The sequence below is a fragment of the Rattus norvegicus genome, chromosome 2 (genome assembly GCF_021556685.1).
Source record: "Rattus norvegicus strain SHRSP/BbbUtx chromosome 2, alternate assembly SHRSP_T2T, whole genome shotgun sequence".
NCBI classification, from domain to species: domain Eukaryota; kingdom Metazoa; phylum Chordata; class Mammalia; order Rodentia; family Muridae; genus Rattus; species Rattus norvegicus.
The window spans coordinates 26560050-26587869 of NC_141535.1; the positions used below are offsets into that span (position 1 = coordinate 26560050).

The 27820-nt window shown below is 45.6% G+C and overlaps 1 protein-coding gene across 1 annotated transcript; it reads right to left on the reverse strand.

Moving 5' to 3' along the window:
• Positions 1-10849: 10849 nt before the first annotated feature.
• Bhmt2 (betaine-homocysteine S-methyltransferase 2) lies at positions 10850-27793 on the reverse strand. Its single transcript, NM_001014256.2, has 8 exons — positions 27738-27793; positions 23909-24041; positions 22321-22412; positions 18974-19165; positions 16763-16910; positions 16040-16222; positions 15209-15437; positions 10850-11790 (listed from the first exon to the last, which is right to left on the reverse strand). Exons 1-8 carry the CDS (start codon positions 27768-27770, stop codon positions 11709-11711), a joined length of 1092 nt encoding a protein of 363 aa, NP_001014278.2. The 5' UTR covers positions 27771-27793; the 3' UTR covers positions 10850-11708.
• Positions 27794-27820: the final 27 nt, after the last annotated feature.

The window sequence follows — 27820 nt, forward strand, 5'->3', positions numbered from 1 at the left end:
GCTCTGAGTGTCTCTCAAGGGTCTGTGGTCTGAGTGTCTCAAAGGTCCCAGGGCCGCAATGCCGAGAGAAGGTGGGCCTCTTTAAGGCAATGAGCTGGTGCTCTTGGAGGGATTGTGGGAGGCCAGACTTCCTGTTTGACTCTGTGAGCTTTTCCACACATGCAGAAAAAAGAGGCAGATTTTTACATTGTGGTCTCTGTGGCGCTGGTTTGATTTTACTTCTCTGTCAGGTCTGAGGGGACAGAACATAGCAAGCAAAATTAGCCTTTCTAGGTAGATATTGAAGGGCGTAAGGCTTGGGCCCATGTGAGCCAAGCCTCCTGCCTGATGGCCGTGTTGGGGAAGCTTGAGGAAAGGATTCTGGGAAAAACAATGAATGACTAGGCCTTCCAACACTGACCTCGAGTAAGTCCTTGAAAACCTTTCTGAGCCTCTGTTTTCTCACATCAGTATTAATGGAGTTGAACCAGCAAAAAGAGCCCCACTGGGATTTTAAATACTATGTATCTATTTTAGTGTTTAATCTCAAAAAAATAATCTAGAAAAACAAATTGAGCAGATCCAATAACTGAATGTAAATGCTCTTTTTAAATCAGATCCTATGTCCCTAACATTTCTGAGAGATTTAATGGATTTTTCTCCTTTTTTAAAATTGTGGTCATTATCTCTAAATTGTATCTCAGCTTGTAACCTTAACTATATATTAAATACATCTCATAAATGGTCATAGGCTAATACAATAATATCATAGAGATATTTTTAGTTAATTGGAAAGAAAAATTTGAGACAGTTTTGTCTCACCTGAAACCCAAGCTGACCTGATGTTTGTGAATTTCCTGACTCAGCTTCCAATATGCTGAGATTACAGAAATGTATCACCATTTCTTGCTTAAATGTTTTTAGTGGGTGAGATGGGATTTCATGTATCCCAAGCCACAAACTCCTTGTGTAGGTGAATTTCTGATCCCTTGGCTTCTATCTCCTAAGAGCTGGGACCACTGGGATGTGTCACACAGCTGGCTTTAGCCTGAACATCTGATTTCTGAATTTCCATGTGGTTATGATGTCTGCCTGTCAGATTTTTGTGTCTTGGGACAGTTTTGGGAGTACAACCTTCCTAAGGCCCCATATCTACTTTCCCAGGTTTCTTAACATCTGGAAAGTGTTGGGTCTTGGACTTAGAAACCAGAGGCACAAATTTAAGACAGTGAGAAGCAAACCATGGGATGAAGAAGTGAGGTGGGAGGAGCTGGTCTGGTGGGAGCTGAGGAGCTCACAGTCTGTGGGGGCGGGGAGGGGAACGACTCATGTCCAGTGTTTAAAATGGGAACAGCACCCAGCGTCAGCAGCCGTGTGCTTCCAAATAAACTTTAATGAATCCTTTTTCTGGCTTAAATTAGTTACAGAGAGCTCTGTTGCTAGCAACAGAGGACATTGACAGATAAAAGTATATTTCTCAAGTAATCCTCTTTGCAACCAGGATCTAAATAAATCTTTACTTCTAAGCAAAACAACACACACACACAAAAAAAAAAAAAAAAAACAAAAGCAAAATATCAAACAAAACAAACAAAAAGCATTTATTCATTCAAAACAATCTTTTGCTCAGATCTGAAAGCTGTACTTCATAAGGCACAGTGGGGTCTCTAAGAGCCCAAATTGCCTTAGAGCTGACATTGGGTCTGGGAAGATGACAGAGTAGCCGTGCCTATAAATCAGGAGTCGTCCTGGTTTACACCACGGAGTCCTCCCTGTGGCCGTGGGGGTTGGTGCAGTCCTTTTTCCTAAGGGTGAGAGATAGGCAGCTTGCCAAAGCTAAGGCACTTGTCCAAGGCACCGGCTGGAGGTGGCAGAGCCAAGGGCTCCTTAGCTCCTTAGACCAGCCATTCCTGGCCACGTAGAGAACCTCATTCATGTCCTTCATGCTCCTCCCTCTGGGTGCAAAGCTGGATGCCAGTGGTCACAGTGAAACCAGTAAAGATGTCAGACTCCTCTCTTGCTCGCTTTAAAGATACAAAACCGAGTCCACAATGCGGATCCCAGCTTTCCCTCCATGTCCTCTGGCGAGGTTAGACGGGAGGGGGGGGGGGCAGAACTTTCTGAGAGGCTGTTTGTGATACTAAGCAGCAACGCCTCCTTCCAACCCCTGCCACACCCTTGCCCCTACCCCCCACCGACGACTGTCACATAACTCTGTGTGTGTGTGTGTGTGTGTGTGTGTGTGTGTGTGTGTGTGTGTGTGTTGTCTGGATAGCAGTGCTGCACAAGACCCAGGAGGGGTTGATCCTCAGAATTAAGGAGGAAGAGGAGGGAGGAGGAAGAAGGAAGGAGGAAGGAAGAAAGGAAGGAAGGAAGGAAGGAAGGAGGGAAGAAGGAAGGAAGGAAGGAAGGAAGGAGGGAAGGAGGAAGGAAGAAAGGAAGAAAGGAAGGAAGGAAGGAGGAAGGAAGGAAGGAAGGAGGAAGGAAGGAAGGAAGGAGGAAGGAAGGAAGGAAGGAAGGGGGAAGGAAGGAGGGAAGGAAGGAAAGAAGGAAGGAAGGAAGGAAGGGGGGAAGGAGGAAGGAAGGAGGAAGGAAGGAAGGAAGGAGGAAGGAAGGAAGGAAGGAGGAAGGAAGGAAGGAAGGAGGAAGGAAGGAAGGAGGAAGGAAGGAGGAAGGAAGGAAGGGGGGAAGGAGGAAGGAAGGGGGGAAGGGGAAGGAAGGAGGAAGGAAGGAAGGAAGGAGGAAGGAAGGAAGGAAGGAGGAAGGAAGGAAGGAGGAAGGAAGGGGGGAAGGAGGAAGGAAGGAAGGAAGGGAGGAAGGAGGAAGGAAGGAGGGAAGGACAGAGGAAGGAAGGAGGAAGGAAGGAAGGAAGGACGGAGGAAGGAAGGAGGGAAGGAAAGAAGGAAGGAAGGAAGGAAGGAAGGAAGGAAGGAAGGAAGGAAGGAAGGAAAGTAGGTCTTTTTTTCCAGTGCTGGAGGTGGGGGTGGGGTGTGACAGTGTGTGTGTGAGGTGTGGAGACAGATATATCCTTGGGACACACTGGCCAGCCATTTTGACGGATGAGCCCCTGTTTCCCAGTAGAGGAAGACATCAGACATTGATCTCTGCCTTTCACTCAGGCATTTCCACACACCCACCGGAACACATGCTTATACTACATGCAGGTGCGTGCACACACATGCACAGAACCAGCCAACCAGAGTCACCAACATGCAAAATAGTCCCCAGATCTTAAGCCATATTTTAAGCATATTTTTTACAGGTGCCTGTGTTTTTCTAATTGCTCATTTAACTCTCTGCTTTACCGTAATACTTCCCTGTCTACTCGGTCTTCTTCCCCCTGGTCCATCCCATTTGTTCAGCCTGACACTCCTGATGCCCTCCACCCCATCAACTAGCAGTTCGGGACCCCACCTGACTCCATTTTGAAGGCAGGAGCTATTGTGCTATATTGTTAAACGTGAGTTTCCATTTACAAAAAGAGCTGAGTTGCTGTTTTTAAGGCTGTTTCCTGGAGCCTGACCTGCCTGGAACCATGACCTTGTGTTGCTCTTTGAGAACACCCTGAGCCCCCCTCCCCTCCCTAGTCACCGTCTGGGATTGCACGGCAAATGAGTTTGGTGTTGTTGGTGTTGTTGTTGTTGTTTTGGGTTTTGTTTTGTTTTTGACATTTTCTGTACTTCCTTTTGACCCCACTGACCCTCTTCTGTAAACCTGCTTTGCAAGTACTTGTGAATTTACTCCTTAAAAGGGGCCGGAGAAATGGACCCGGGGTGCTCTCTTACACTTGTGTTAGGAGGCAGTTGTTGGCCAGCTCTTGGGTGTACCCCACTAAGAGTCAAGCTTGATTCCAATCTGTCTCATATTTGTGGTAGTGGTCTTATTCTCATGCAGTGGGATTAACACAGTATCCTCAACTCCAGTGTCCCTGGGCCACACAGCACAGTGCTGCTCTGTCGCTTGTCACAAGCTCCTCTTCCCGTCTCTCCGCACTACCCAGACAACAGAGGCCAGGTCTAAAATGTGCTGGCCTGGACCTCCCTAAGGCACTAGAAAAAGCCCAAGGTCAGGCAGACGTGTGTGCTCTTCCAAATCTCCTCTTTTTCATTATTGATTAAACCAAGTTATGTGCCCGTCTTCAAGGCAGCTGACTGTACAGCCAAAACGGGTTGCCTAACTTGGTTTGTGATTTTGCAGAAGGTGTCAGGCCATGGCTGTGACCGAGGCAGGAATTGTTTTTCCAGCTGACCTTCACCCCCACGTGGCTTCCACCCTGGCTCCCCTTTAGTTCTTCGATCTTTCCTCTGCCAACCGTTTGCTGGTTTGCTTTTGCGCTTCTCCTCACAGGCGGGTTTATCAGAGGGCCATCTGCTCTTCTTGATATCGCTCTAGGACAGCAAATATCTACTTCGGAACTGGAAAGAGCTGGCTCAAACCAGTTTTTCTTAGTTTCACTGATCACCAGTCTTGTGTGTGTGTGTGTTGGGGGGTGTGTGTGTTAACAATTACCTTCCTGTTGATTTCTGCCTACCAAATCAGAATATGTGGAAATCTTCCATGAAAAGAAAAGGACACTTTGTATGCTAAAATACTTAGGGTAAATTATAAAGAATATTTAACATTTAGTATGTACCTTCATTTTTTTTCTCTGAAAGGTTAAGAACCTATTGCTGCATTGCTAGGTTTAATTTTGACTCCTTATTCATGTTCCAGTTCCCATAGTTGTTCCCACAGGACCTCTCCTAGGTCCATATCATTTCCCAAGTGGGTGCCCATCTGAGTCCACGCAGTGCATCAGCTCGATATGGGGTTGACTCTTGGGGATGTTCGACTCCCTGTTACAAGATGGCATAGGACCTTCACATAACCTACAGACTTCTTCCCCATAGCCCTCTAATCTCCTCTTCCTTACTCTAATAGCTAACACAGCGCACCGTGTATAACTACTGCACTGCACTGTTAATAATGGAATCGCTGCACGGGTTCAATCCCCGCTCCGGCCCTTGAATATTTTCAGTCAGAGTCTGCTTGCATCCGAGGGTATGGAACCTCACAGGGACATGGGACCGACTCTTTAGAGCTGAAAACTCCCATGGCACTGGCATGTGAAAGAAACCAGCTGCCCTGAAAAATACGGTTTACCTGATTGCTTCCTTTGGTGGTGTTTATCTTGTGCTGCTCCAATACTTCCCTTTGAATGCCTCCTTCTTGAAAACTCACATTGAGAGACTCTCCAAAGTCCTATGCATTCAGAGGAAGGCCTTTAAGATGCGATCCAGAATGGAGGAGGTCTTGAACATGGGCTCCTCAAATTAGCATTAGTGGATTTAAAGATCTGTTTACTTATTTTATGAGTACATAAAATGTGTTGAGCTGTCTTCAGACACACCAGAAGAGGGCATCGGATCCCATTACAGATGGTTGTGAGCCACAAGGTGGTTGCTGGGAATTGAACTCAGGACCTCTAGGAAGAGCAGTCAGTGCTCTTAACCACTGAGCCATCTCTCCAGCCCGCATTAGTGGATTTAATAGAAGACAAATACCAGCTAACACACTACTAAACATCCCATCCAATGCCCTCCCCTGTGCTGGGATACAGCAAGATGGCCCCCATCATTCCAGGACATCATGCTCTGGGACTTCCCAACCCCTGGAACATTTTTTCTTTAGAAATACCCAGCCACCTTACTCAGTTATAGCAATGGGAAATAGACAGGAAGCTTTTTATGTCCTCTTAGTTGGCTTCATTGGATTTCACTCTGGCATTCTTGGTTGGTATACATTATTGGCGGTGTGGACTTCCTGTTCTGTGCTGTCCTGTTCTGATATCTGGCTACCCTCCTCACAGCCAGAAGTCTTTACAGACCTTGCCTCGCCGATTCAAGTTCCTAGAGAAGGTAATGCCTATCCACATAAGCAAATTCAGGCTAAACAGGGTGTGGGTGAAGGGGAGTCCTTGTCTTGCATTCAACTTTTGTCTGAGGGAATGCTCCTTCCGGGAATGCTCTAAACTCACACAGGGGTGCAGAACACGTCTAGAAATGTTCTTCTGTTCTATACCATGCAGATCTAACATGCCCACCTCAAACTCCTCTCTCTCTTCTCTCTCTCTCTCTGCACATGTGTGCACATACATGGGTGTGTGTGCACACAGGTGTGGTCAGAGGACTAATTGCCCCAATAGGTCCTTTCTTTCTTTCTAGGATGTGGGTTCTAGGGATCACACCCAAGTCATCGGGCTTGGTGGCGAGTACTGTCAGCCATCTCTCCAACCTTAATGAATCCTTTTCAATGACTCTGCTTTAATATATGTGAGTGTTTGGGAATTCATTAACATATGTTATTGTTGGATATTTAGGTGGTTTCCAGACATGCACCTTTGAACACATATGAAAATATGGGAAATTCTTCATACAAGGATGTGATACTTGAAATTTTGGTAGCTACGGGCAAATTGTTTTCCAAATAGTTCACAGTATTTCACATTTCTACATAGCGTGTTTGTCCAAGAGTATGGGTCCCCTACATCCTCATTAATATATAGAATCATTAACTTCTTGGTCTTGTCAACACAGGTGGGAAAAAAGCATCTCAGTGTTTTGCTTTCCTTTCCCTGTGCCTAGAGGATTGAGGTAATCTACTCTCCAATTTGTAAATCCAGCAAATTCTGTTAGTCTACTAAATATATGTAAATATCTTGTCAGGATATAAGCATTTGGATCCATCTATGTGTGTATCTATAATATACACACATTATTTGTCACCTGTTGTCTTCCTTGCTCCAGAAAGACACAAAGTTAAGCCTTTTCCACACCTCCAATAGGGTGTGTTTGAGGGAAAGATAATCTCATTTTCCATTGCTTTTGATGGTATGTCCATAGAAATAACACATCGAAAGTTTTTTGTTTGTTTGTTTTTTTTAAAAGAAAACCTTTAATTGCTCTGAGCATTGAGTGTCAGGTCATGTGGGATATGAGTGGAGGGAAAACTGATCCTCAGAAGTTGCTCAGAGGGAGAGAGCCTGCGACCTGGGAGGGGAAGTCCTATTGGACTACACAGGTTCTGTTAGGAACTGTGTGTGACTCCTCAGAAACTTCCTCTGTGCTGGATCAGTGGTTGCAGATCCAGTACCCGGCCTGCACACTGTCTCTTCCCTGTGTGTTGTGCTTTCCCAAGCATCTAGGTGACAGGGTCCTATGCTGCCCTGAACATGGAGAAGGGACAGTGACACTGCCAGTGCTGATCTAAGGGCTTTGTTTGGGTTCCAGCTGGGTATAGCTCCCTCTAATATCCCCTTACAGAGCCCAATAGGACAGGGAGTCCTGGATCTTGTTGCTCCTCCCTTGAAATGTGTGCCTGAGTGGGAGAAAGGTTGGCCTAAAATACCTCAAGATTAGTGAGAGAGTGCTTGCTGATATCCACTGCACTTTCCCATTACCTTTACCAGGGCATAGACTAGAGGGTATGTGTGTGTGTGTGTGTGTGTGTGTGTGTGTGTGTGTGTGTGTGTGTGTGCGCGCGCACACACAGATTCAAACAGTTCTGTGTAACAGATTTTTTTTTCTTTTATGGTTTTTTTATTCATGGAATTTTGGTTAAAACTTTGATCAATTTTAAATTTACGCACACGCACACATGTACACACATGCAGAGAGAGAGAGAGAGAGAGAGAGAGAGAGAGAGAATCCACACATTGTAGATGATCAGTTGTCCCAGTTACTAACTAATCCAATTTCCCCTTGTCGATTTGGAATTCTCCTCTATTGTGCATTGCTCTCTCCCACTGCTTTTAGACACAGGCAGCCTGTGTGTTTTTTATTTAATTTTATTCTTTTAAAATTATTTATATTTTAAGCATATACATATTTTCTGTGCATGCATGTCTGTGCACCACTTGCACGCCGTGGGCTTAAAGATGCCTGGAGAGGGCATCAGATCCCCTGGAAACGGAGTCACGAATGGTTGTGAACCTCCCTCCATGTGGGTGCTGGGAATTGGATCTAAGATCCTTGGGAAGAGCAGCCAGCTCTTGTAACCAAGGCACTGAGCCATCTCCTCGGCCCATGCCCGGTGGTTGAAATTAGCACAGAGATTGCTTGGCAACCACTTTTTCCCCCCGAAGTTTACCTGATCTCTGTAGTTATGTTTCATCTGAACATGAGTTTGTGTGCCTTTCTCCTCCATGCTGGTGGCCTTTGCCCTGGAGTTCCTATGACAGTTGTTAATCAGTTCCGAGCATCTCACCACCTTTCTTAGAGCAGGTGGGTAAACTTATCCAAGTCTTACTCAGTATCTCACAGCAGCATCTCCATGATCTCCTTCAGTAGCTCTTAAATAGCATGTGTTAGTTTTATTTCTAGACAGTTACTATTTTGCTAAAATGGGAAATGAGTATTTTCCATTATTCTGTCAGAAGAGTTGTCAAGTGTATATAACAGAACAAGGGCTTTCGTATATAGAAATTTAATCCTCATATTACTGGGACTCTCTTACAGTCTACAGGAGTGTTTTGGATAGTCTTTCTGCACAGCCATTTCTTCTGCCTGAACAATGTTTTCATCTTTGCTTTTCTAATATTTTAAAATATCTAAATGGGTTGTCTAGTGTTGCTGGAACAAGGTGACTACAGCAGGGAGTGCTACGATACGTTTCAGGCTGTTTAGAGGGAGAGATTTTGCTTTATTTCTTTAATGGAGTTTCCACTAATATCTCCCCCTAAGATGTTCTATTGTTATTTAAACTGTGATTCAATGACCACATAAGCTTTTCAGTCTTTCCACATAGAAAATTAAAATTCTTTAAGGAGGTTTGCAGTCAGGTGCGCTCACACCTAACTGTAATCTCAGGCCTCTGGAAGTTGAAGCAGAAGAACCAGTAGTTCGAGATTGGCCAGGACTACACCATCAGGCACTGTCTCAAAACATTTCTTTTTAATTCTTCTTGGAGGTGTAGCCCAGTGGTAGAGTACCCGGTGAGCATGTGCAAAGTTGTGCTCAATCCCAAGCACCCAAGCACTCAATACCCAAACTTTACCGGTGTGTCTGCTTATCTCTTGGGAGCCTTATCAACTCGAATGACACCAACTTCTTAGGCAAGGCCACTGAAACTCTACACCCAAAGTGAGACCTGCGTGTTTGACAATGTGAGATGACTTTTGTCCTATCGATAGTTCCAACTGCACATCACCAAACAAAACAGCACATACAACCAGCTTATCCAACAGTCTTCTTGACCCAGCTTCCAGTGGCTCTGCCCGGTTTCATAAAGGGAGCACAGGGCACGGCGTGCTCAGTTCACTCTTCTTTGCTGCTCTCGTCTTCCCCTGTTCCTTCTGAATGTCTGTTTAAGTTTCATTTTCTCATTCTTGTCCCTCTTCACATGGCGTTCCTGGAATGCTCCCATTCCAAACAATACATATTACTTAAGTTTCTGCAGCTGTCACAACTGTCAGCCTGGAAAGCTGATGAATGGCCTCACACCTTCTCACGGTCTAAATGAGCTACTCTTTGCTCGTTTGCATCTCAACTGATTTTCCTTTTTTAAAAAAAAAATAGGTTGATGGACCTAGATTTAAAAACACAACTTCACATCTACTGTATGCCAGTTGTGTTTTAGACTTGTTACATTGTTTCCATAGCTAAAGCTACAGAAACAAATCAAAGGGGACCCCAGAAGGGACAGCCCTTGCCCTCTGTCGCCTCTCCACTCTCCCTTCCCTCTTCACATGACCTTAATCTATTCAGCAAGGCCACCCTGGAGTGAAGGTTGAATCTCATGCACTGACATAGGCAGAGGTGAGGCAGCACAAGGACAAGGGGGCTCGCCCTGCTCACACACACACACCTCACAGTAAATGGACAGAGCACGTCTAGCATATGCTGGGAACTGTTGAAGCTCCTTATTATCCTATTTAATCCTCATGCCATCTCTGGGAGGATTCTTCTACTGTTCCTTTCACATCACAGAAGAGAATACTGACAGGAAAGTTAAGCGACTGTAGTACGGATGGGATGGTAAGTGATTCCTCTAAAGCCTTTTGGTTTGGAGAAAAGGAGGTCTAGGAAGTCTAACAGCTATCTTTTTTTTTTAAAAGGATTTATCTTTTATTATTATTCATGTGTTTGAGTCTTTGAGCACTACGTGTGTGCAAGAGCCTGAAGGGGCAAGAAGAGAGCATAGGATCCCCTGGAACTGGATTAACAGGTAGTCATGAGCCACGGTGAGGGTGCTGGGAATCGAACCAAGGTCCTCTGCCAAAGTAGAGCATGCCTTTAACCACCGAGTCAGCTCTCCCGCCCCCCTGAGGGTGATCCTGGAGAAGAAAGAGGAACTGACTGGAAAGGACAGTAGCTTGCTCTATGGATTTTCCAAGTCTAATGTTTGGACCAAGTGAAGGCTGCAGTGTGTGGACTTGTGGTTACTATGGGGATGCTTTCTAAGAATGAGATGTATCTTAAGAAGAAGCAAGTGGGCTTTAGAGGGGATGAGGTGCTGGGATGCTCAGGAGAATGAGTCCTGGCTGGAGAGGCTTGCAAAGAAGGTTGGGCATTCTATTGGTGACTTAGATTGGTCACCCTCGAGGACTCCGAGGCCTCGAGATGACATAGACAAGTTGCTCTGTAACTACCGCATCAGCTGGCGTTCTGGAAGGTGGTACTGGGAAACGAATCCCAAGTCCTTATCATTACAGAAACAATGACGTCAGCACTGAAGGATTGATTTAGTCTCAAGGAAGGTGATCAAAAAAGACCTCAAACTCCATAGTTTACATTCTAGGAAGTACTCGAAACAGGGAACTTGAAGGAGTTCAACATGAAGGCGACGATGGCATGATAAACAAAAAAGCTAAAACATGACAAGCAACACACTATTTTTTTTAAATCAATGTTCCAAAGAAATCAAAATTTAGAAAAGGAAAATTATTCGCAATTTCACTAATGGTTACTCACTAATTTGTTACATTGTAGCAAAAAACAAAAGTAGGGCGCAGCATACAAACCAAACATGAATGTGGAAAGTGCTAGAACAAGATGAACTTGATCTCTGACTTCTAGAAAGGTCTTCCAAGGTTCATGCATTTTACTTGAATCAGCAAGTGTTTCCCTGAGCGTTGGTGATTATGTTTGTCGTAATGCTAACTAGAGAGGAAGGTAAGAAGCACGTTCTATGGTCCTTGGCCATCAGTAGTTTATGATCTAGCTATGCCTGGTTATAAAGATGCACTTACTAATTCTAAGACCTTAAAGCGATAATCGCCTTTGAAAGCCAAGCATCATGACTGTTCAATAATCCTGCCGTCACTCGCAACAGCTTTGGCGTCTCCTCTACTGAGACTGTAACTCAAGTACAGAGTTTAGACACCAGAGTTATTCACCAAGGTTGCTTCTTGCCAACTTCTAATCATCTGAGAATGTCAAATCCACCCTGAGAGCCAACTGATAGCCATGCCTGATGACCTTTGGATGGGGATGGAAGCTCTGTGGCATTACTAGGCAGAGAGTAAGTGTGTGAGGGGAGGGGGTGGGGCGTGGGGTCCGGATGCCTCTGCATCTCCACCGCATCTAGTGGGCATACTCAGGAGTGATATGTCACTCAATTGGAAGGGACGACAGCTCATCGATGCTCAACAGCCAGAAGAACGGGCTGAGGACAGCAGCCAGGAAGATTCCAGATGGGGCTTGAGGCTGTTTCCTCCTTTCTGTCACTTCAGAGGTCTCTTTCATGGCTTCTCAAGCATCTGGCTTTGATAGGGAAGGACAGAAAGGTCTTCCCGAAGCTGGCAACAGAGTTTCCCAGTATTCCCGTCTAGCCCTGGGGGTGGGAAATACGCACCATTAGGATAAAAATCCAAACTCATTTTACAAATTCTGTGTGTGCATTTGTGTGCGTTCATGTGTGTGCGCACGTGTGTGTGTGTGTGTGTGTGTGTGTGTGTGGTGTGTGTGAGAGAGTGTGTGTGTGTGTGACAGAGAAGAAAGGGAGAGAGGGAGGGAGGGAGGGGAGAGATATCAGACTAAGGTAGAATTTTTATTTCATCATACAGCCAGAAGAACTCTATATATTTCTGCCAGTAGCTTTTTCACAACTGTGCATGTGGTAAGTATGTGTACGTGTGTGTATTTATGTTCATGAGCACATGTATATGTGTGTATGGGTGTGTGCACACTCAGACGCCAGCTAACTTCCTCAGTTGTTTTGTACCTTATCTTTTGAGACAGGGCCTTTTATAAAATGCTCACGAGTTTAGCTAATTATGCTACCCAGTGGTGCCAGTCTCCCCGGCACCAAGACTAAGACTGCAGATGTGTGCCACTGTGCTTGGCTTTTTATCTGGTTCTGGGGTCTGAACTCAGGCCCTCACTCCTTTCATAGCAAACAGTTACTGACTGAGCCATCTCCCTAGGCCTGTTTCTGAGTGAAGATATGTCTCCGTCCTTCCTTGCCTACATAAGGCACCTTCTCATTGGTTAAAATAAAAAAAAATTATGGCCTATAGCAAAAGGCAGAATTGTAAGGGGACATCGGCAGAGGGAGAAACTCTGGGAAAGAGTTAGAAATGGAAGATTGACCAACAAAACAAAGTTGGACTTAGGAAACTGAGAAGAGGTAACCAGCCATGTGGTGGAACTTAGATCAGTATAAACAGGATGAGTTGGGAACAAGCTTATCTTAAGGCTTAGGCATAAAGAAACATATTTAGTCTCCAGGACATTGTTCAGGGCAAGGGCAGGCATAGAAAAGCCCAGATGGTTACATTTCCATAGTTTTATCTTCTTACTGGTCACCAGGCTTCTGACCACCCTTCAGAAACAATGTATCTCACTTATAGAAGTTATTATTCTTTGTGTCCTGATGTTGCTGTTATATTTCATTCTGAAATATCCAGCAAAGTCTTCCCAACTCTACTCAGAACTTTAGTGAATCAAGCAGCTGTGGAGACCATTTTAAATTCAACAAGAAAAGGAATAACTCTGCTACAAAGTAACCAAGAACAGAGTACAAATGATTGTTTCTTTTAAGACAAAAGCGAAAAGAGAACAGGTTCCTGGGCCTGGACTTTCCTGGGCCGGGACTTTTCCTGGACCCCGCTTTGCTGTTATATGTATTCTTACAGTCTTCCTTGCTTTACTTAGGAAACTTAGGGGAAAGGTCAATGCTTATTTATGATGGAATCCCAGAACTTGTGGTTTAAAATGGCCTCTGTGGATCACAACTTCCTACAGACGTTAGTTGATTGGAAAGTACAGGGTGCAGGGCGCACTGTGATCTTTAGACTAATGTTTTCATTTCCCTGGCTCCTTACTTTTCAGGATGCACAGGTGACGGCAGCTAAAATAGGCAACTTTCACTTATTTAAACCTGCAATCATCTCCAAAGCAGCCTTCCCTTGTCTCTGGATTACATTTGCATTCAGCACATTTTTTATGAATCCTGCCTGTGAGAAACATCGTCTCCGACAGACACCTGCAGAAACGTTTGGCAATGATTTCTTCAAATTTCACCAAGATGGTCAAAGAAGATGTATTTACTACACCACGTCATTGAGTAAGAGAAGTCTGTGAGAAGGTAGCTCAAGGCACGGCCAGTGTCTAGAAAATGGAAAGGGGGTAGCACTGGATCGACAGATAGGGAAAGAGAGAGAATGAACAGATGTGTAGTGAGCCAAAAGAGAGCAAGGTTTGCAGACCCTGGGAGAAGCACGTTTAATAATAAAGTGGTTGTAAGAAACAGTATAACTTAGGCTCTGGAGAAGATGAAGGCCTGTGACTTTTCTTTTAACCATGAAAAGTTATTTAGAAATTCCCAGATAGCCAAATGCCATACAAGCACAAAGAATGCCAGTCCGATCATAAAGTTAATTTACATCTCTCAAGCATTTGGACGATCCATGAAGTATAAGAGAGGAGAATCCACCACACCCCGGTGCTAGGAACATTGATTTCCCTTCATGCGGCTCACAGTGTGCACAGTGAGACTGTTACTTGTAGAGCGACTGCAGTGATACTGTTAATGCCATTCTCTGGCTGTGTGTTTTTAGAGGAAACCTACAGATAAAAAGCACGGAAGACTTAACTGTGATTATAGACTAGGACATAGTCTCTAAGTGTGATACATGTTAATGCTATAACTTGAAGCGGCTGAAGAATGCGGCCAGAGAGATCACCTAGTCAGAAAGTGCTTGCTATACAAGCCTGAGAACCTGAGTTCATGCCTCAGCTCCCACAGAAGCCAAGTGAGGCGGTGTGAGCTTGCAATCCCAGTGCTAAAAATAAGGCAGAGAAAGGCAGCTCACTAGACAATCACAGCATAATCTGATTGGCAAACTACCATAAGTGCCCATGAGAAACTCTGTCTCAGAAAACCAAGGTGGATGGCTCTTGAAGAACAACACCTGAGGTTGTTCTATGGTTCCACAAGCACCAGAGTACTCTTCTTACACACACACACACACACACACACACACACACACACACTGAGAAGTTAGAAGAAAGGGGCTTAAATATTTTTGCCACAGAGACATGACAATTATTGGAGGAGATACAATTGCATTTTGGTTTATCCTGACTTGTGTAGATGCGTGTCAAATGTGTACAAGTATAGTGACATCTGTAAATATATATAATTTTTGTATCCATTAAAAATGTATTTTGAAGCTTTGGGTCTTTTGTGTGTGGGGGGGTAATTAAGTCACAAGGGTGGAGCCCTAGTGAATGGGATTAGTACCCTTATCAAAGAGGCTCTAGAGAGCCTGCCTTGACCCTTCTATTATGAAAGTCCCCAGCAGAAAGTAACTCCCTTTGAGAAAGTGGGACCTTCATCAAATACTTCATCTACTGGCAGCTTGATTTGGACTTCAGAACTCTACGAGAACCACATTTTGAGGGTTTGTTGTGAGACAGGCTCTCATTGTATAGCAGTGGCCGGACCAGGCTGGGTTTGAACACAGAGAGAATCTGCATGCCTTTGTTTCATGAGAGTTTTGATTAAAGGTAGGGTCACCACTCCCCACTCCTGGTTCTAAATGTTTATGAGACACCCAGTTGATGGAATTTTGTTAGTCTGAGCTGACCAGGCCTCCCCTGGGAATGGGGCAGGGCAGCTTGCTGGCTTTCTGTGTGTTTCACCTTGGCCCTGCTTGGGTTCTCATGCCTTGCACACGCATGTGTTTGCAGCAACACATAGAATGAGTTAGAGAGGAATTCCAAGTGCAACTTAAAGGCAGCCCCACCTTGCTCTGATCCAGGGTTTGGTGTGCATGTCCAAACCACTTCCCCAGATGCCATGTTTTTCTGAAGCTGGTGGCAAAAATCCCCTTTCTGGGGCGAGCTCCTCTGCAATGGCCCTGATGTGGTAGGGCTCAAATCCGCAGCAGCCGCCAATGTACCTGACCCCCAGGTTGTAGGCCTCTCTGGCGTATTTTTGAATATCCCATCTGGTGGCAACTCTTGGCTCCAGGCCTGTAATACAATGATTTGGATATTTCTGTTACCACCTCTGTTGTGGTTTAATGTGAATGCCCCCTGTGGGCTCCTGTGTTTGAAAACAATGTCCCCAGCTGTGGAGCATTGGGAATGTTGTGAAATCTTTAGAGGGAGAGTATGTCACCTTAGACAACCCCACTCCTGTTTTCATTCAGTCTCCTGGCTATGGAGGTAACAGTGACCCACAACCCCACACTCCTGCAGCCATACCTCCCCACTGTGATGGACCTCATCCCCTCTAACTCTGAGCCTCAGTGAATCCTTCCTCCCTAAAGTTGCTTCTGGTCAGGTATTTGGTGAAAACAGAAGACTGACTCATGCAGCCCCATTTTTCAAATGGCAGGTTCTTGACTGGTTGGGCTTTTTCTCCATCTCACCCTCCCCACCGCACCCTCCCCATACACATCCCAGTTTTTTTTTTTTAACTAATATAAATGCTAGAAAGATTATGCATTCTTTAGGTAGCTTCTGTTTGGTTAACACTGAAAGTTCTTTCCTTACATAGCCTTATGTTATAAAATCATATCACCTTAATCACAATAAGAAATGTAAGGGACTTTCTATGCACCCCAACTTACCGAAAGGATATTCAGGAAGGTCCACAAACCCTCCCTTGCCACAGTCCGGTGTGTGGAAACCCAAGCACTGGACCATAAGGTGAGCTTGTAGGCCGGCATCCCTGAGGCCCTCCTTCATGAGCTTCATGGTCTGTAAGCTGGTCCAGGGCCCAAACCGGCAGTTTACCCCAATGATGTTCGCCCCTGTGCAAGGCAAGGAAGAACTATTAAAACTTGTGGTGCATTCCTCTGCTCGGTCATTCTTTTTGTAACAGTAAGAAGCCATGCTGGTTGTGGTGCCTGTACAGCATCAGAGAACAGGGCGGTCTGTGTAGGCTACAATGATTAGAAGTAATTTCATTTCATTTCAAACCAATTAGTCATCAGTCAATCAATCAATCAATCAATCAATCAATCAATCTTAGAAGCCAGCTTAGAGATTAGCTACACTAGGATTTATACACAAGACTCTTCTTTTTTTTTTTTTTTTATCATGTCAAGCCAGGAGAGGAAGAGAGGAAGAGAGAGAGACAGAGAGAGAGAGAGAGAGAGAGAGACAGAGAGAGAGAGACAGAGAGAGACAGAGACAGAGGAAGAGGAAGAGGAAGAGTGGAAGAGCAGAAGGAAGAGAAGACTCTTCCTTTTTGTTCTTTTATTTCTCTGGCAATATTAAGTGAACTTTCTGCACTTCCCACGCAGCCACTTCACTGCCCGCCTGGACACAGGACACTCGGGCCACTTTACCTGCACGAGACAGTCTCACCGCACACTCTCCCGGTGTCACGCCGTGCATGTCCCCCTCTGGGCCGATGCACATGGTCACAGCCACAGGTGCCCCCACCTCTCTCAAGACTTCCACAGCCCACACGGCTTCTTCCACATGCTCAAAATACTATGAGATAGCACGTTTTAAAATTGGCCTCAGGTTAAAGGCAAATCCCAAAATGCTGTAAAACTGTTATTAAAAATGACCAAATACATAGTGTGTGACACAGCTTTTGGAGAGGTGTGTCTCCAACAGATTACGTGAACAATGGCTTTCTGAGTAAACATTCGAATTCCTTCAATCAGAATATCTGGAGTTTTATCTAGGGGGTATTTGGTGATACTGTAACTGTTAGTAAAACAAAATCCTATAATTTTAAAGGTTGGCTTTAAAAGACAGTTATATATTTAAAATGAAAAACGTGAAGGAACAAACACTGTTGTCACCAGAAACCCAATGAACTTGTACCACAGAACCACCTATGGTAAACCTATGAGTAAACATTTATTTTACTTATTGATTTGGGGATCATCTTTTATGAAATTAGGGTTAGCACTGAAAAACATATCTTATCGTGTATTATGCTTCACAGTGTTTTTATAACATTTCTGGTTAGGATTCCTAGGAGGTCCATAAAGCACAAAGGGAGAAGTGGAAACATGTTCCCAGAAAATTAGACTATGGAGCATGAGATGGGGTTACCACCGATGTCCTTGCTGGTGGTGGCTACTGTGGTTTGTCTGGTGAACCCATGTCAGCTGTAGGGGTGCTTTCTAGGAGCCTCCTTTGGTGCCACCATTAAAAGGGTGACCTGAAGTAACTGGACAAGAGCCAGCAGTAACCTCCCTGTGTCTTCACTTGTCTGTTTTTGTTTTTCTAGACGGGGGTTTCTTTGTATAGTCCTTGGCTATCCTGGAACTTTCTCTGTGAATTGGGCTGGCTTTGAACTCTGAGATCTGCTTTCCTCTGCCTCCCCAGTGCTGGGACTAAAGGTGTGTGTCACCACACCAGGTTTCTTTCTTTACTCTTGAAAGAAATTCTACAGACTCCCAAGGAGGAAAGCGATAATCAGGCCAGGCTCTGAAAACAAAGGCACTATGTTCCCACCCAATGGGAGAGCGAGGTTCTAAGAATGCGTTTCCTAGGATCTATAGTGAGGCACAGACAGCCCTGGGCCTTAAGCTGGTTTGAACTGGCACATGGAGTGATGGAGAAATGGCTTAATACCAGGCAGGAAGAACTGCACTGGGAAATCAGGAAGAGAGGGGAGAGAGTCCTTCATGCTGAGTCGGAGACCAGTTGTTACGGCATAGATATGGAGTGTCCTCCAATAGGTTCACGTTGTGAAGGCTTGGAATTCAGTTGGTGGAGCCAAGACTGAGGAAGGATTGGACCACAAGGGCTGTGACTTCATCAGTGCTTTTAGATGTGGGTGGATTCATAATTTGACAGCATCTCTGGGCAGTAGGAGGAGGTGGGGTCTTGTGGGAGGAAGCAGATACTGGAAGTGTCCCTTTGAAGGCCATCTTGCCTTTGATTCCTTCCTTCTGCCTCCTTTTCCTGGTTGCTCAGCCTTACTCTGCTACACCCTCCTCCATCCTGTTCTGCCTAACTATGTGACCTAGAGCCAGCTGGCCCAGGAGTGCACCTCCAAAACCACGAGCCCAAATGATTCTTTTCTTGTTTTCTTTTGTCTCAGCAGCAACAGTAACAATAAAAATATGACATAATGTATCTGTTCTTTTCTTTAAATTGCCATTTATATGTGCTAGACCCAGGAGTAACAGAAAAGCATTGAAAAAGGCGAAAGGAGAAGGCAGTTGCTCGGTGCCGAGTATCACTAGTGAGCCCTGGTGGACTTGAGCAGCCATCTTCCTGCTAGACATGGCTCCCCGACTCTCTCCACCTCTCCCCCATGCTTTCCAGCCTGGCTTCTGTGGGAAAGGGTATATCCTAAGCCTCTGTCCTCTTCTTTTTCTCACCTTATTGTCTCCAAGGTCAGTTACCTCAAAAGCAAACCCCACAGAGAGGCATGGCACAGGTCTATCTCTTGCCTCACAGAGTACCCACCATGCAGATGGCAGAGTGTTCCCTGGACCGTAGTGTGTTAACCTAAACCACTGAGCGTCCACACAGAGAAAATGAAGGTACAGGGCAACCCAGTCCAGTCCCTCTAAGACCAGTCTTACCTCTGCAATCAAGAAGTCCACATTTTTCCTGGCAAAAACACCTAGCTGTAGTCGGAAAATGTTTTTAATTCTAGTTTCATCCTTGTGGTACTTGTACAGTGATGTCTGGCAGATGCCCCCTGCCACCAAAGCAGCCCCTCCATCAGCCACCTCCTGGGCCAGGTCACAGGCAGCTGCATTCACAGCTTCCCACTGAGAGCAAGAGCAGAAACATGAGCCTGGTGTTAATGTAAAACAAAACATGTCAGAGGGAGCAAGTCAAGCCTGCAAACTGCCATTCAAGAATTGAGCAAAGCCTCCTCTGTTACCAGTGACTCCTGTGTGAGTGGTGTGTGTGTGTGTGTGTGTGTGTGTGTGTGTGTGATTATGTTCATGTGTGTTGTATATCTTTCTCTGTGTATGTGTGTATATGTGTATGTGTGATTGTGTATGTGTGATTGTGTATGTGTGATTGTGTATGTGTGATTGTGTATGTGTGATTGTGTGTATGTATGTATGTGTGACTGTGTGTATATGTGTGATTGTGTGTGTAAGTGTATGCATGTATGTGTGATTGTGTATGTATGTGTGTATGATTGTATGTGTGATTGTATTATGTATGTGTGACTGTGTGTATGTGTGATTGTGTGTGTAAGTGTATGTATGTATGTGTGATTGTGTATGTATGTGTGATTATGTGCATGTGTGTGATTGTATGTGTGATTGTGTGTGTGTGTGCGTGTGTGTGTATAACATGTACTTGTGGAGGCCAGAAGTTAATACCCAGTGTCTTCTTCAATTGCCCTCTGCATTAATTTTTGAGACAGGTCTCTCACTAAGTCTGGATCTTAGGGATTTAGCTAGCTTGTCTGGCCAAGGTGCTCCAGGGATCTGCCTGCCTCCGTCCACCCCCAACCCTGATGATGGGGTTGCAGATAGATGTGCACCAATGCACTTGGCTTTTACATGGCTTCTGGGATCCAAACTCCGTCTTTGTGGCTATACAGCCAGTACTTTATTGACCCAGCCACACCCTCAGCCTCAGCAGTAACTTCATAGTCCCACAACTGTCATTATCCACACTGGATTTTTAAAACATGAATTTAGACTAACTATGAAGTTTAGTGACTCTTCCTCTTCTTCTTCTCCTTCTCCTCCTTCTCCTTCTCCTTCTCCTTCTCCTTCTCCTTCCTCTTCCTCTTCCTCTTCCTCCTCCTCCTCCTCCTCCTCCTCCTCCTCCTCCTCGTCCTCCTCTTCTTCTTCTTCTTCTTCTTCTTCTTCTTCTTCTTCTTCTTCTTCTTCTTCTTCTTCTTCTTCTTCTTCTTCCCCTTCCCCTTCCCCTTCCTCTTCCCCTTCCTCTTCTTCTTCCCCTTCCTCTTCTCATTGTGATATGATACAGGTATTTTGCCTACTCTTATGTCTGTGTACTGTATGTGTACCTGATGCCTTTGGAGGCCTGAAGAGAGCACCAGATCCCCAGATATGGGGTTTACAGACAGTTGCAAGATGCCGTGTGGGTGCTGGGAATTGAATCTGAGTCTTCTGGGAGAGCAACAAGTACTCTTAACCATTGAGTCATGCTTTAGTCCTGCCACATTGGATTTTAATGACTTTCTCTGTTCTCCTCTCTTACAGATCATGAATCTCTTCAGAAGACAGAAGAGGGCCTAAGCCACTATCATCTTTCTACTTAACACAGAGAACGCCATAATGACAGTGTATGGATAACCATGTAGTGGTTCCCAAGGTTACCATTTAGCAGGACCCAATATGTGGGTTTCCTGAACAAGCATGGGCATCCACAAGTCACTCATCATTAACGGTTGGCTTTGCAAATGTTTCCCCATCCTTCATCCTATCTGCTCTCCCGACAGGTCTGGACATAGCACTACTTATCTTTTCCCAGAGGTAAAGCCAAAGTGCCATGCAGGGATGGTCTTCATGATGTCACACAGGCGTAGACGGCAAAGTTGGGTATCAAGCTTGTTTTTTGTCATTTGTAAGTCAGTGCTAAGTTCACAAGGACCTCCCTTTCTCCAGAAAGACAAGGGCTGGGGCGGCGAGGGGCAAGGGTGGGGGGCAGAACAATACAAAAGGTAAAAAATGATCTAGTCAAATGTTCTTTCTTCTCCAAACACCTCTGAAGGGCTTCATCGCCTTTCCAACATCCTGTTCTGTCTGGTCTTGTCCTCTTCTACCTAAACCGACAATATTCTGTTTCACACACATGTCTGTGAGATGGTGAATTCACAGGAGTTAGATGTGATCTGGTAACAAGTTCAGAAACACAGGAGTATAACTGGTCTTTTGGCTACTTTGTGGGTTCTTTTTTCTACCACCCATTTTCCAACTTTTCAACCCCCCCCCAACACTAGATAGGAGAGAAAAATGGATAGAAGGGAAAGGGGGTGGTGTTATCATTAGACTACTTCCTACTGGTTAGAGGTGTCGAGTTTGGGCAAGTTTTATCTTCATTGTCAGGATATCTAACTTCTTATTGTTTCTTCTTTGTGTATGAATACTTAACAAACCGCAACCATGAACCAAAAATCCAACTGTCACCACAACAACCTTTCCTTTCAGGGCCCTAGCATTTAAACACCCTCTCAAAAACTCCCCAGAATTCCAAGTTGTCAGACCCTCGTGGGTCCCCTCAGTGTTTACCCCCTGCTGAGTCTTGATGATGCACGTTTAAGCCTTTGTTCTTTAGAAAGGAACACCCTGGCCTTCCAGTTTGGCTATGGGTGGTAACACCTTTGATGTTAGTTCTTGGTTTCTGTTTTCCTGCTGAGAACAGACACTGGTTTTTGTTTGTTTGTTTTTGTTTTGTTTTTCCATTGTGCTTCCTGGGATTTTCCACCCAGTGAGTTTGGGGTATATAAACTGTGAACTTCAGTAAAGCTTTGGCATTCTCTTAGCGCGAATGACCTGAGTCTGTGGTTTTTTTTTTTGTTGTTGTTGTTTTGTTTTTTGTTTTGTTTGTTTTGTTTTTTGTTTTTTTTGTTTTTTGTTTTTTGTTTTTTGTTTTTTGTTTTTTGTTTTTCTTAAATGCCCCAGGCCTACAACTAGTTCTCAGTACTATGGCAGCCCGGGCGTTGTCAGCAAGTCACACGATAGCAGACTGTCAGCAGCTGGCAAAATCATGCTCCTGCTAGAGCACGAATCAAGTCATAGTCAGCTGCTGTGGACCGTCTGAAGTAGTCCCGTTTAATCCCACACCTATGATTCAATGAAAATACAGTCCCATAATATTTCTATGCTTTTTAAAGAAACCAATGTTCTCATGACCCAGGAGGCCATTTTCACCACCTCCCATGCACAAGAAGGCTCTGTTCCTCGTAGCTGTTCCCTACCCACAACCCAGTTACCTTGCTTTCCATTCTGTCTTCAGCAGCCGAAAAGGTGAATGTCTGCAAGACATCGGCTCCCGCTCTCAAGAATTCTGTGTGAAGCTGACGAACTGCCAAGCAGTTGGAATTTCAATTACAAATCAAACTCCAGAAGCAGATGTCCTCTGTAGCAGCTCCCACCCTCCTCTTCCCTCCCTACTAGACTGTATTTCAAACCTAGACATGCTAAAGCAACAGGTTAATGTCACTGCTGTGACAGCATGCACTGTGGAGCAGTCCAGAGGCTCCTGCTGATCTGCCTCAAGTGCAGAGACTGAGGCCTGGCTGGCTCCCTGTTCCCTCATCCCTCGTCTAGAGTCTTTTGACAAAGCAATGTGGGAAGCATGCTGCTGGCCTCTTATCACAAATGTGAGAGGAGTGAAGAAGCTCACACAGAGGGCAGTGTGCCTGTGCATGACACCCACAACAGGCTGACTCCACAGTGAGTATGAGAGAGTCATGTGGTAGGCAGCCCTGGCTGCCCCTGCTTTTTCACCCCTCTGGGGTTGGAGATGTAGCTCAGTTGGTAGAAAGCTTCCTTAGATGCATAATGCCCTGGGTTTGATCCTTAGCACACTGTAAAGCAGGTCATGCCCAGAATCTTAGCACTCAGGTGGAGGCCATTCTAGGATAAATGAGACCCTATCTTTCTGTTGGTTGTGTTCTCTACCAACAGCGAGCGTCTGAGCAAACTGGGGAAGCTGCAGCGATGGCCACCGAGCTCTAAAGATGCATGGACAACCCATGGGGGTAAACTCATCTGTCCTCACAACTGGCCCACATCCCTGCCCCATGTGGCAGACAAAGGAGCATGTCCTCAATGAGGTCACGGGACTTGTCTAAGGTCACACAGCTGGTCTGGGGAGCATTACACAGGACCTTGTGAATGAAATCAGGTAGACTCAAAATGGTATTTCCAGGGTGTGTCTTGATCTCCTATTGTATTCTTTGGCTTTATTTCTCCCCACTCTAGGAAAATCAACAGAACCAGGTAAAGTTAAAGTACCAGTGTGATGCCACCAACCAATTGCAATGGTTTCTACTTCTGACTCTTGTATTTTAATTTTTCTCCAAGTCAGGAAGATGAAGGGGAGGGTTGCTCTTTTCTTCACAGTTTGGTCCCCACAGCCTGGCTGTCTGCATCACTGATGGGGTTGGGAATGTAGCACAACCTTCAGGATGAATCTAAAGCCATTGGTGATATTTTGCTAACTTAAGAAAATCCTTAAAATAGCTACAAGGGAAATATTCAAGGAATGAAAATGGAACCATATATTCTAAACAATGCTTGTTCGAGAAGATATGAGGGAGGGAGGGAGGGAGGGAGGGAGGGGGAGAGAGAGAGAGAGAGAGAGAGAGAGAGAGAGAGAGAGAGAGAGAGGAGGAAACAGAGAGATAATTTCCCTTGTGCTTCAGTCCACACGACTGCCATGGCCTCTACCTCTTGGCAGTTCTGCAAGGAAAACAGTCCTTAGAAATGCTTGCCATTGTCCCCTGAATTTTCCTCATGGTGTTTAAGCCAAGCGTTACTCGCTCACACACACCCCTCGTTGCCGCAGGCACTCACCTGCACTTGGATACTCTACCACTGCTTCTGGAGTCCAAAGTCCTGCCTTCACAAAGCCTCTCTTTTCCAGAGTGAAGAGAAAGCCGCCGTCCCCAACCACAACCTCCCCGCTGTCCAGACGCTCCAAGATACCCTGGGGAAGAGAACGGAGACTCACCAGGCTCTCTCCATACCCCACCTTTTCTTTTAACATCATTTGTAATTTTAGAAATGGCGGCCCTGTCATTCTGCTGAAATTATGTCTGAGAGTGTTTCAGAAGACGTTACAGCACGGTTCCTGGCCAATCCAAAACCTGTTTTGTGCAGTCAAGGCGCTCTGGGGATGTTTTTGCTCAACTAACACTTTCTGGGTCAAACTCTACTGAAAGTTAACCCGACAGTCACGTTAGTTTTTCATGTCTGCTCTTCCCTGACAATTATTAGGGTTTGGGGATACAATATCTTCAACTTAAACCCCCAAACCCACAAGCTCCATGGCTGTTGCACACGCGCTTGTCACACCACAGGCCAGTGAGTCAAGTGGAAGATACCTTGTTTCGCTTTTCCTTTCTGCCTGGAATGTCACCATGACGCATGCGTGTGCAGCCATCTTGTAGCTAAGGCACCCTTAGCTGCATTTGATGCCAGGTGGAGCCAACTGGTACTGCAGTTTTTCGTGACAGCCTAGAGTAGCCACAGTAGTGACATGTGGCTCCCTTTTACACCAATTTGAGAATCAGGTTTAAGAGTGCACACAAACGAACTAATCTATGGGGGGAGGGCGGCAATGGGGGGAGGGTTGGGAGGGGAACACCCATAAGGAAGGGGAGGGGGGAGGGGGATGTTTGCCCGGAAACCGGGAAAGGGAATAACACTCGAAATGTATATAAGAAATACTCAAGTTAATAAAAAAAAAAAAAAGTGCACACAAACAGCCCTTGAAACTGTTACTCTGGTGTTTTAACTTAGCTCCCTTCTTGTACCCAATCCTACAACTTGTGTCTATAAAGCATGTCATGGGTTCGTCCCCTTATTGAATGATCTTTACCCACCTCTTATCTGTTACTGATCTCTCCTTGTGCCTGACAACTTCAGTGTCTTCCTTCATCCACGTATCTACCTGTCCAACAGTGTCTGTTTCGCTTTGATGTGTATTGCGGGTGATGTAGTCTATCTGTCTTTGTCCCTCCCACCTCTACTAGCAGATAATGAAGGAGAGATCCTTAATGAACTGTGGAGAGGTACCAAGTAGTTCTGAAAACATCAGATGTATCGAAAGTGATAGGATCTGTGTCCTAAGAAGCAAAACCAAACTATCTCGGATCAAAAATTAACAGGCTTAAAAAAAAAAAAAAAGACCATAATGCAGAGTTTGAGTGTGTCTTTGTGAGACATGATAGGTTAGACTTTCTTACCTGAAGTTCGTCCGGTATTTTCTTTAAAGACTTATGTTACGTTTTATTTGTGTGCATGGGTGTTTGTGGGCATGTGCATGCAGTGACCTACAAGGCCAGAGGGTAGCAGATCTCTGGGAACAGATTCCAGAGGGCTGTGAGCCACTAAACATGTGTGTTGGAACTGAACTCAGGTCCTTAGGAAGAGCATTGAAAGCTCTTAAGCACTGCACCACCTCCCTAGCCTAACCCCTTGGCCAACATTTAAAATGGTCTGTCTTTCAACAAAATAACTAGACTGTGGATGTACGAATCCAGAGCAGCCTGTGGCCCATCTTTCTTGTTGGCCCCACCACCTTACTAATTCTAACGACAGCTTCAGGGGCTGGGAACAAGGAGAGTCCTGCCTTCTTATTCATTTCATTTTGGCAGTATACCCGTTGAGCTAAAAGTGAGGGCCTGGCGTTCTTTATACCTTCTTTCTGACTACACCAATCCGGAAGCCTCTGTATTTACCATGTGCTCTCAGGATGAGGCTGTGGATCCTTAGAGGAGGCCATTTGCTCCATGGAGGGGGCAGACACAGAGTCAAGTTGCCTAGAACACCCACCATCTGCCTAGCTTCTCTGACCGGGCAGCTTCTGTGGTTTGAGGAATGCGGTGGAGGCAACAGCTGTTCAATTGCACAACAGCAGTCAAAGGCACTGGCGACCTGTGCCTGTCAGCTCAGGAGAGAGAGGAGTCTACTTCTCTTCCAGGTATCTATTAACAGGGCCAACATGTGATAACTGTGCAGTTTCGGGAGCAGAGTCCCCGGAGGAATGGGGACAGAAAGCTTTCAAAACCATTTTTTTTTTTGACTTTTTGTTTGTTTGTTTGTTTGAGGCAGGGTCTTACTAAGTAGCCCTGGGTAACCTGATGTAAATCAGGCTAGCCTCAAACTCCGAGATCTATCAGCCCCTGCTACCTGAGTGCTGGGATTAAAGGCATGCATCATTACACCGGCCCCATACAAAGTGACTAGCCTGGACTGGGGGTGCAGCCTTGGATCCCAGCGCTTGGGAGCAGATGCGGGTGGATCTGTGATGGAATCCGGCTTGTGATACAGGGCATTACAGGGCATGCAGGGCTACAGAGTGAGACCCTGTCCGGAAATTAAAAAAACCTCTTGTGAAAATAAAAATCAAAAATTGAATTATGGGGCTTACTTGATGATTTAGTGAGTAAAGGTGAGGGCTGCCAAACATTGTGGTCAAGTTCAATCCCCAGCGGGGTTTAATCACCTGGGCGCCATTTAATTAGAAGGAGCGATCCAATTCCTGCAAATTGCCCTTTGACCTTTACAGGTGCGTCACAGTATGTGCACACCCATACATATACAGAACAAATAAATGCACACACAAATATAATAAAATTCATTTTTAAAAGCGAATTATAAAAAACAAAGCAAAACCGAACATACAGAATCTCAGGGGAAGGCAGCAGTGTTCTTCACATTTAAAAGAAGTCTGTTTATTAATCTCATTTTAGCTTTTGTCATTAGGGAGCATCTCTTAGGATGGTCCTCCACCGGTGGTCGGTGGTCGTCTGTCGTTGGTAATTACTGTTGCAGTTAGGGTGGATCTGAGACCTCTCAGTCCTCTCTCACTTGGAGCTGTTAATGGCTGACTAACAGCTTAGCAAGTGATTGAACCTGGACTTTATTAAGATCATTCTCTGTAGGTCATCTCGGTTCCCAGTTTCTTAGCATTCGGAAAGCAGAGGTGGGCACGCCCCCCAGGACTCTGAATTATGTGTCCAGGTGGGCTGTAGGGGGATGGGGTGGGGTCCCGGGAGGCCCCTCTTCCAAGTTCACACCTTTCTGGTCATTTGACTATCCCTGCTGGCACAAGAAGTCCTCAGTGCTGTGGGAAGCTGCCATTGGGGTAAGGGCCGGATCTGCGTGTGTCTGCTGAAGGCAACAGAGCGGACCACCATACCCACCGGTGTGAATGCTTGGTGTCCTTGCTTCATGCCGGGGCAGGTGTGAAGCCGCAGGGCCAGGTTTGACATATTTACAACCCTGAGGGAAACTGACAGGAACACCTACCGGTGAACTTCCCACCTCCACCCTAGGGGATGCTGCCTGTGCACCCCTAAGAAAAAGGAGGGTCCGCTGAGTCCAAGTCCAAGACCTTGACCCCTGATCCCTCTTCTGTGAACACTGACTCTGAGCAGGTCGCCTGACTCTCGGAGCTTCAGTTTCCTCACCCGCAAATTGGGGTTACCGGCAAACGCAGTTAATTCTGAGCTGCGTAAGGGCTTCAGGAATGCTAATCCACCCGCAATCCGGTAAACTGAGGCTCTGGGTCACCCAGCCCCCTCGCCGAGAGCTAAGACCTTACGGTTTGTCAGGTAGCTGAAGCGGGATTCGAACTCTGCGAAGAAAGGAAGAAGGCAGCTTGACTGAAACTCACCTTCTTGACTCGTGGGCCTCCGGCTGGTGCCATGTCGCCGCCACTGTGCAAGCGCGGGTCCCGGTGGCACCGATCCCGGAGGC

Coding starts and splice junctions, on each gene's coding strand:
- Bhmt2 (NM_001014256.2), bottom strand. CDS start 27,770: ATGGCACCAGCCGGAGGCCCACGAGTCAAGAAG. Junction 22,413..23,908: donor GGTAGAGTATCCAAGTGCAG/GTGAGTGCCTGC, acceptor ACTGCTTGGCAG/TTCGTCAGCTTCACACAGAA. Junction 16,911..18,973: donor TGGACTTCTTGATTGCAGAG/GTAAGACTGGTC, acceptor GCTATCTCATAG/TATTTTGAGCATGTGGAAGA.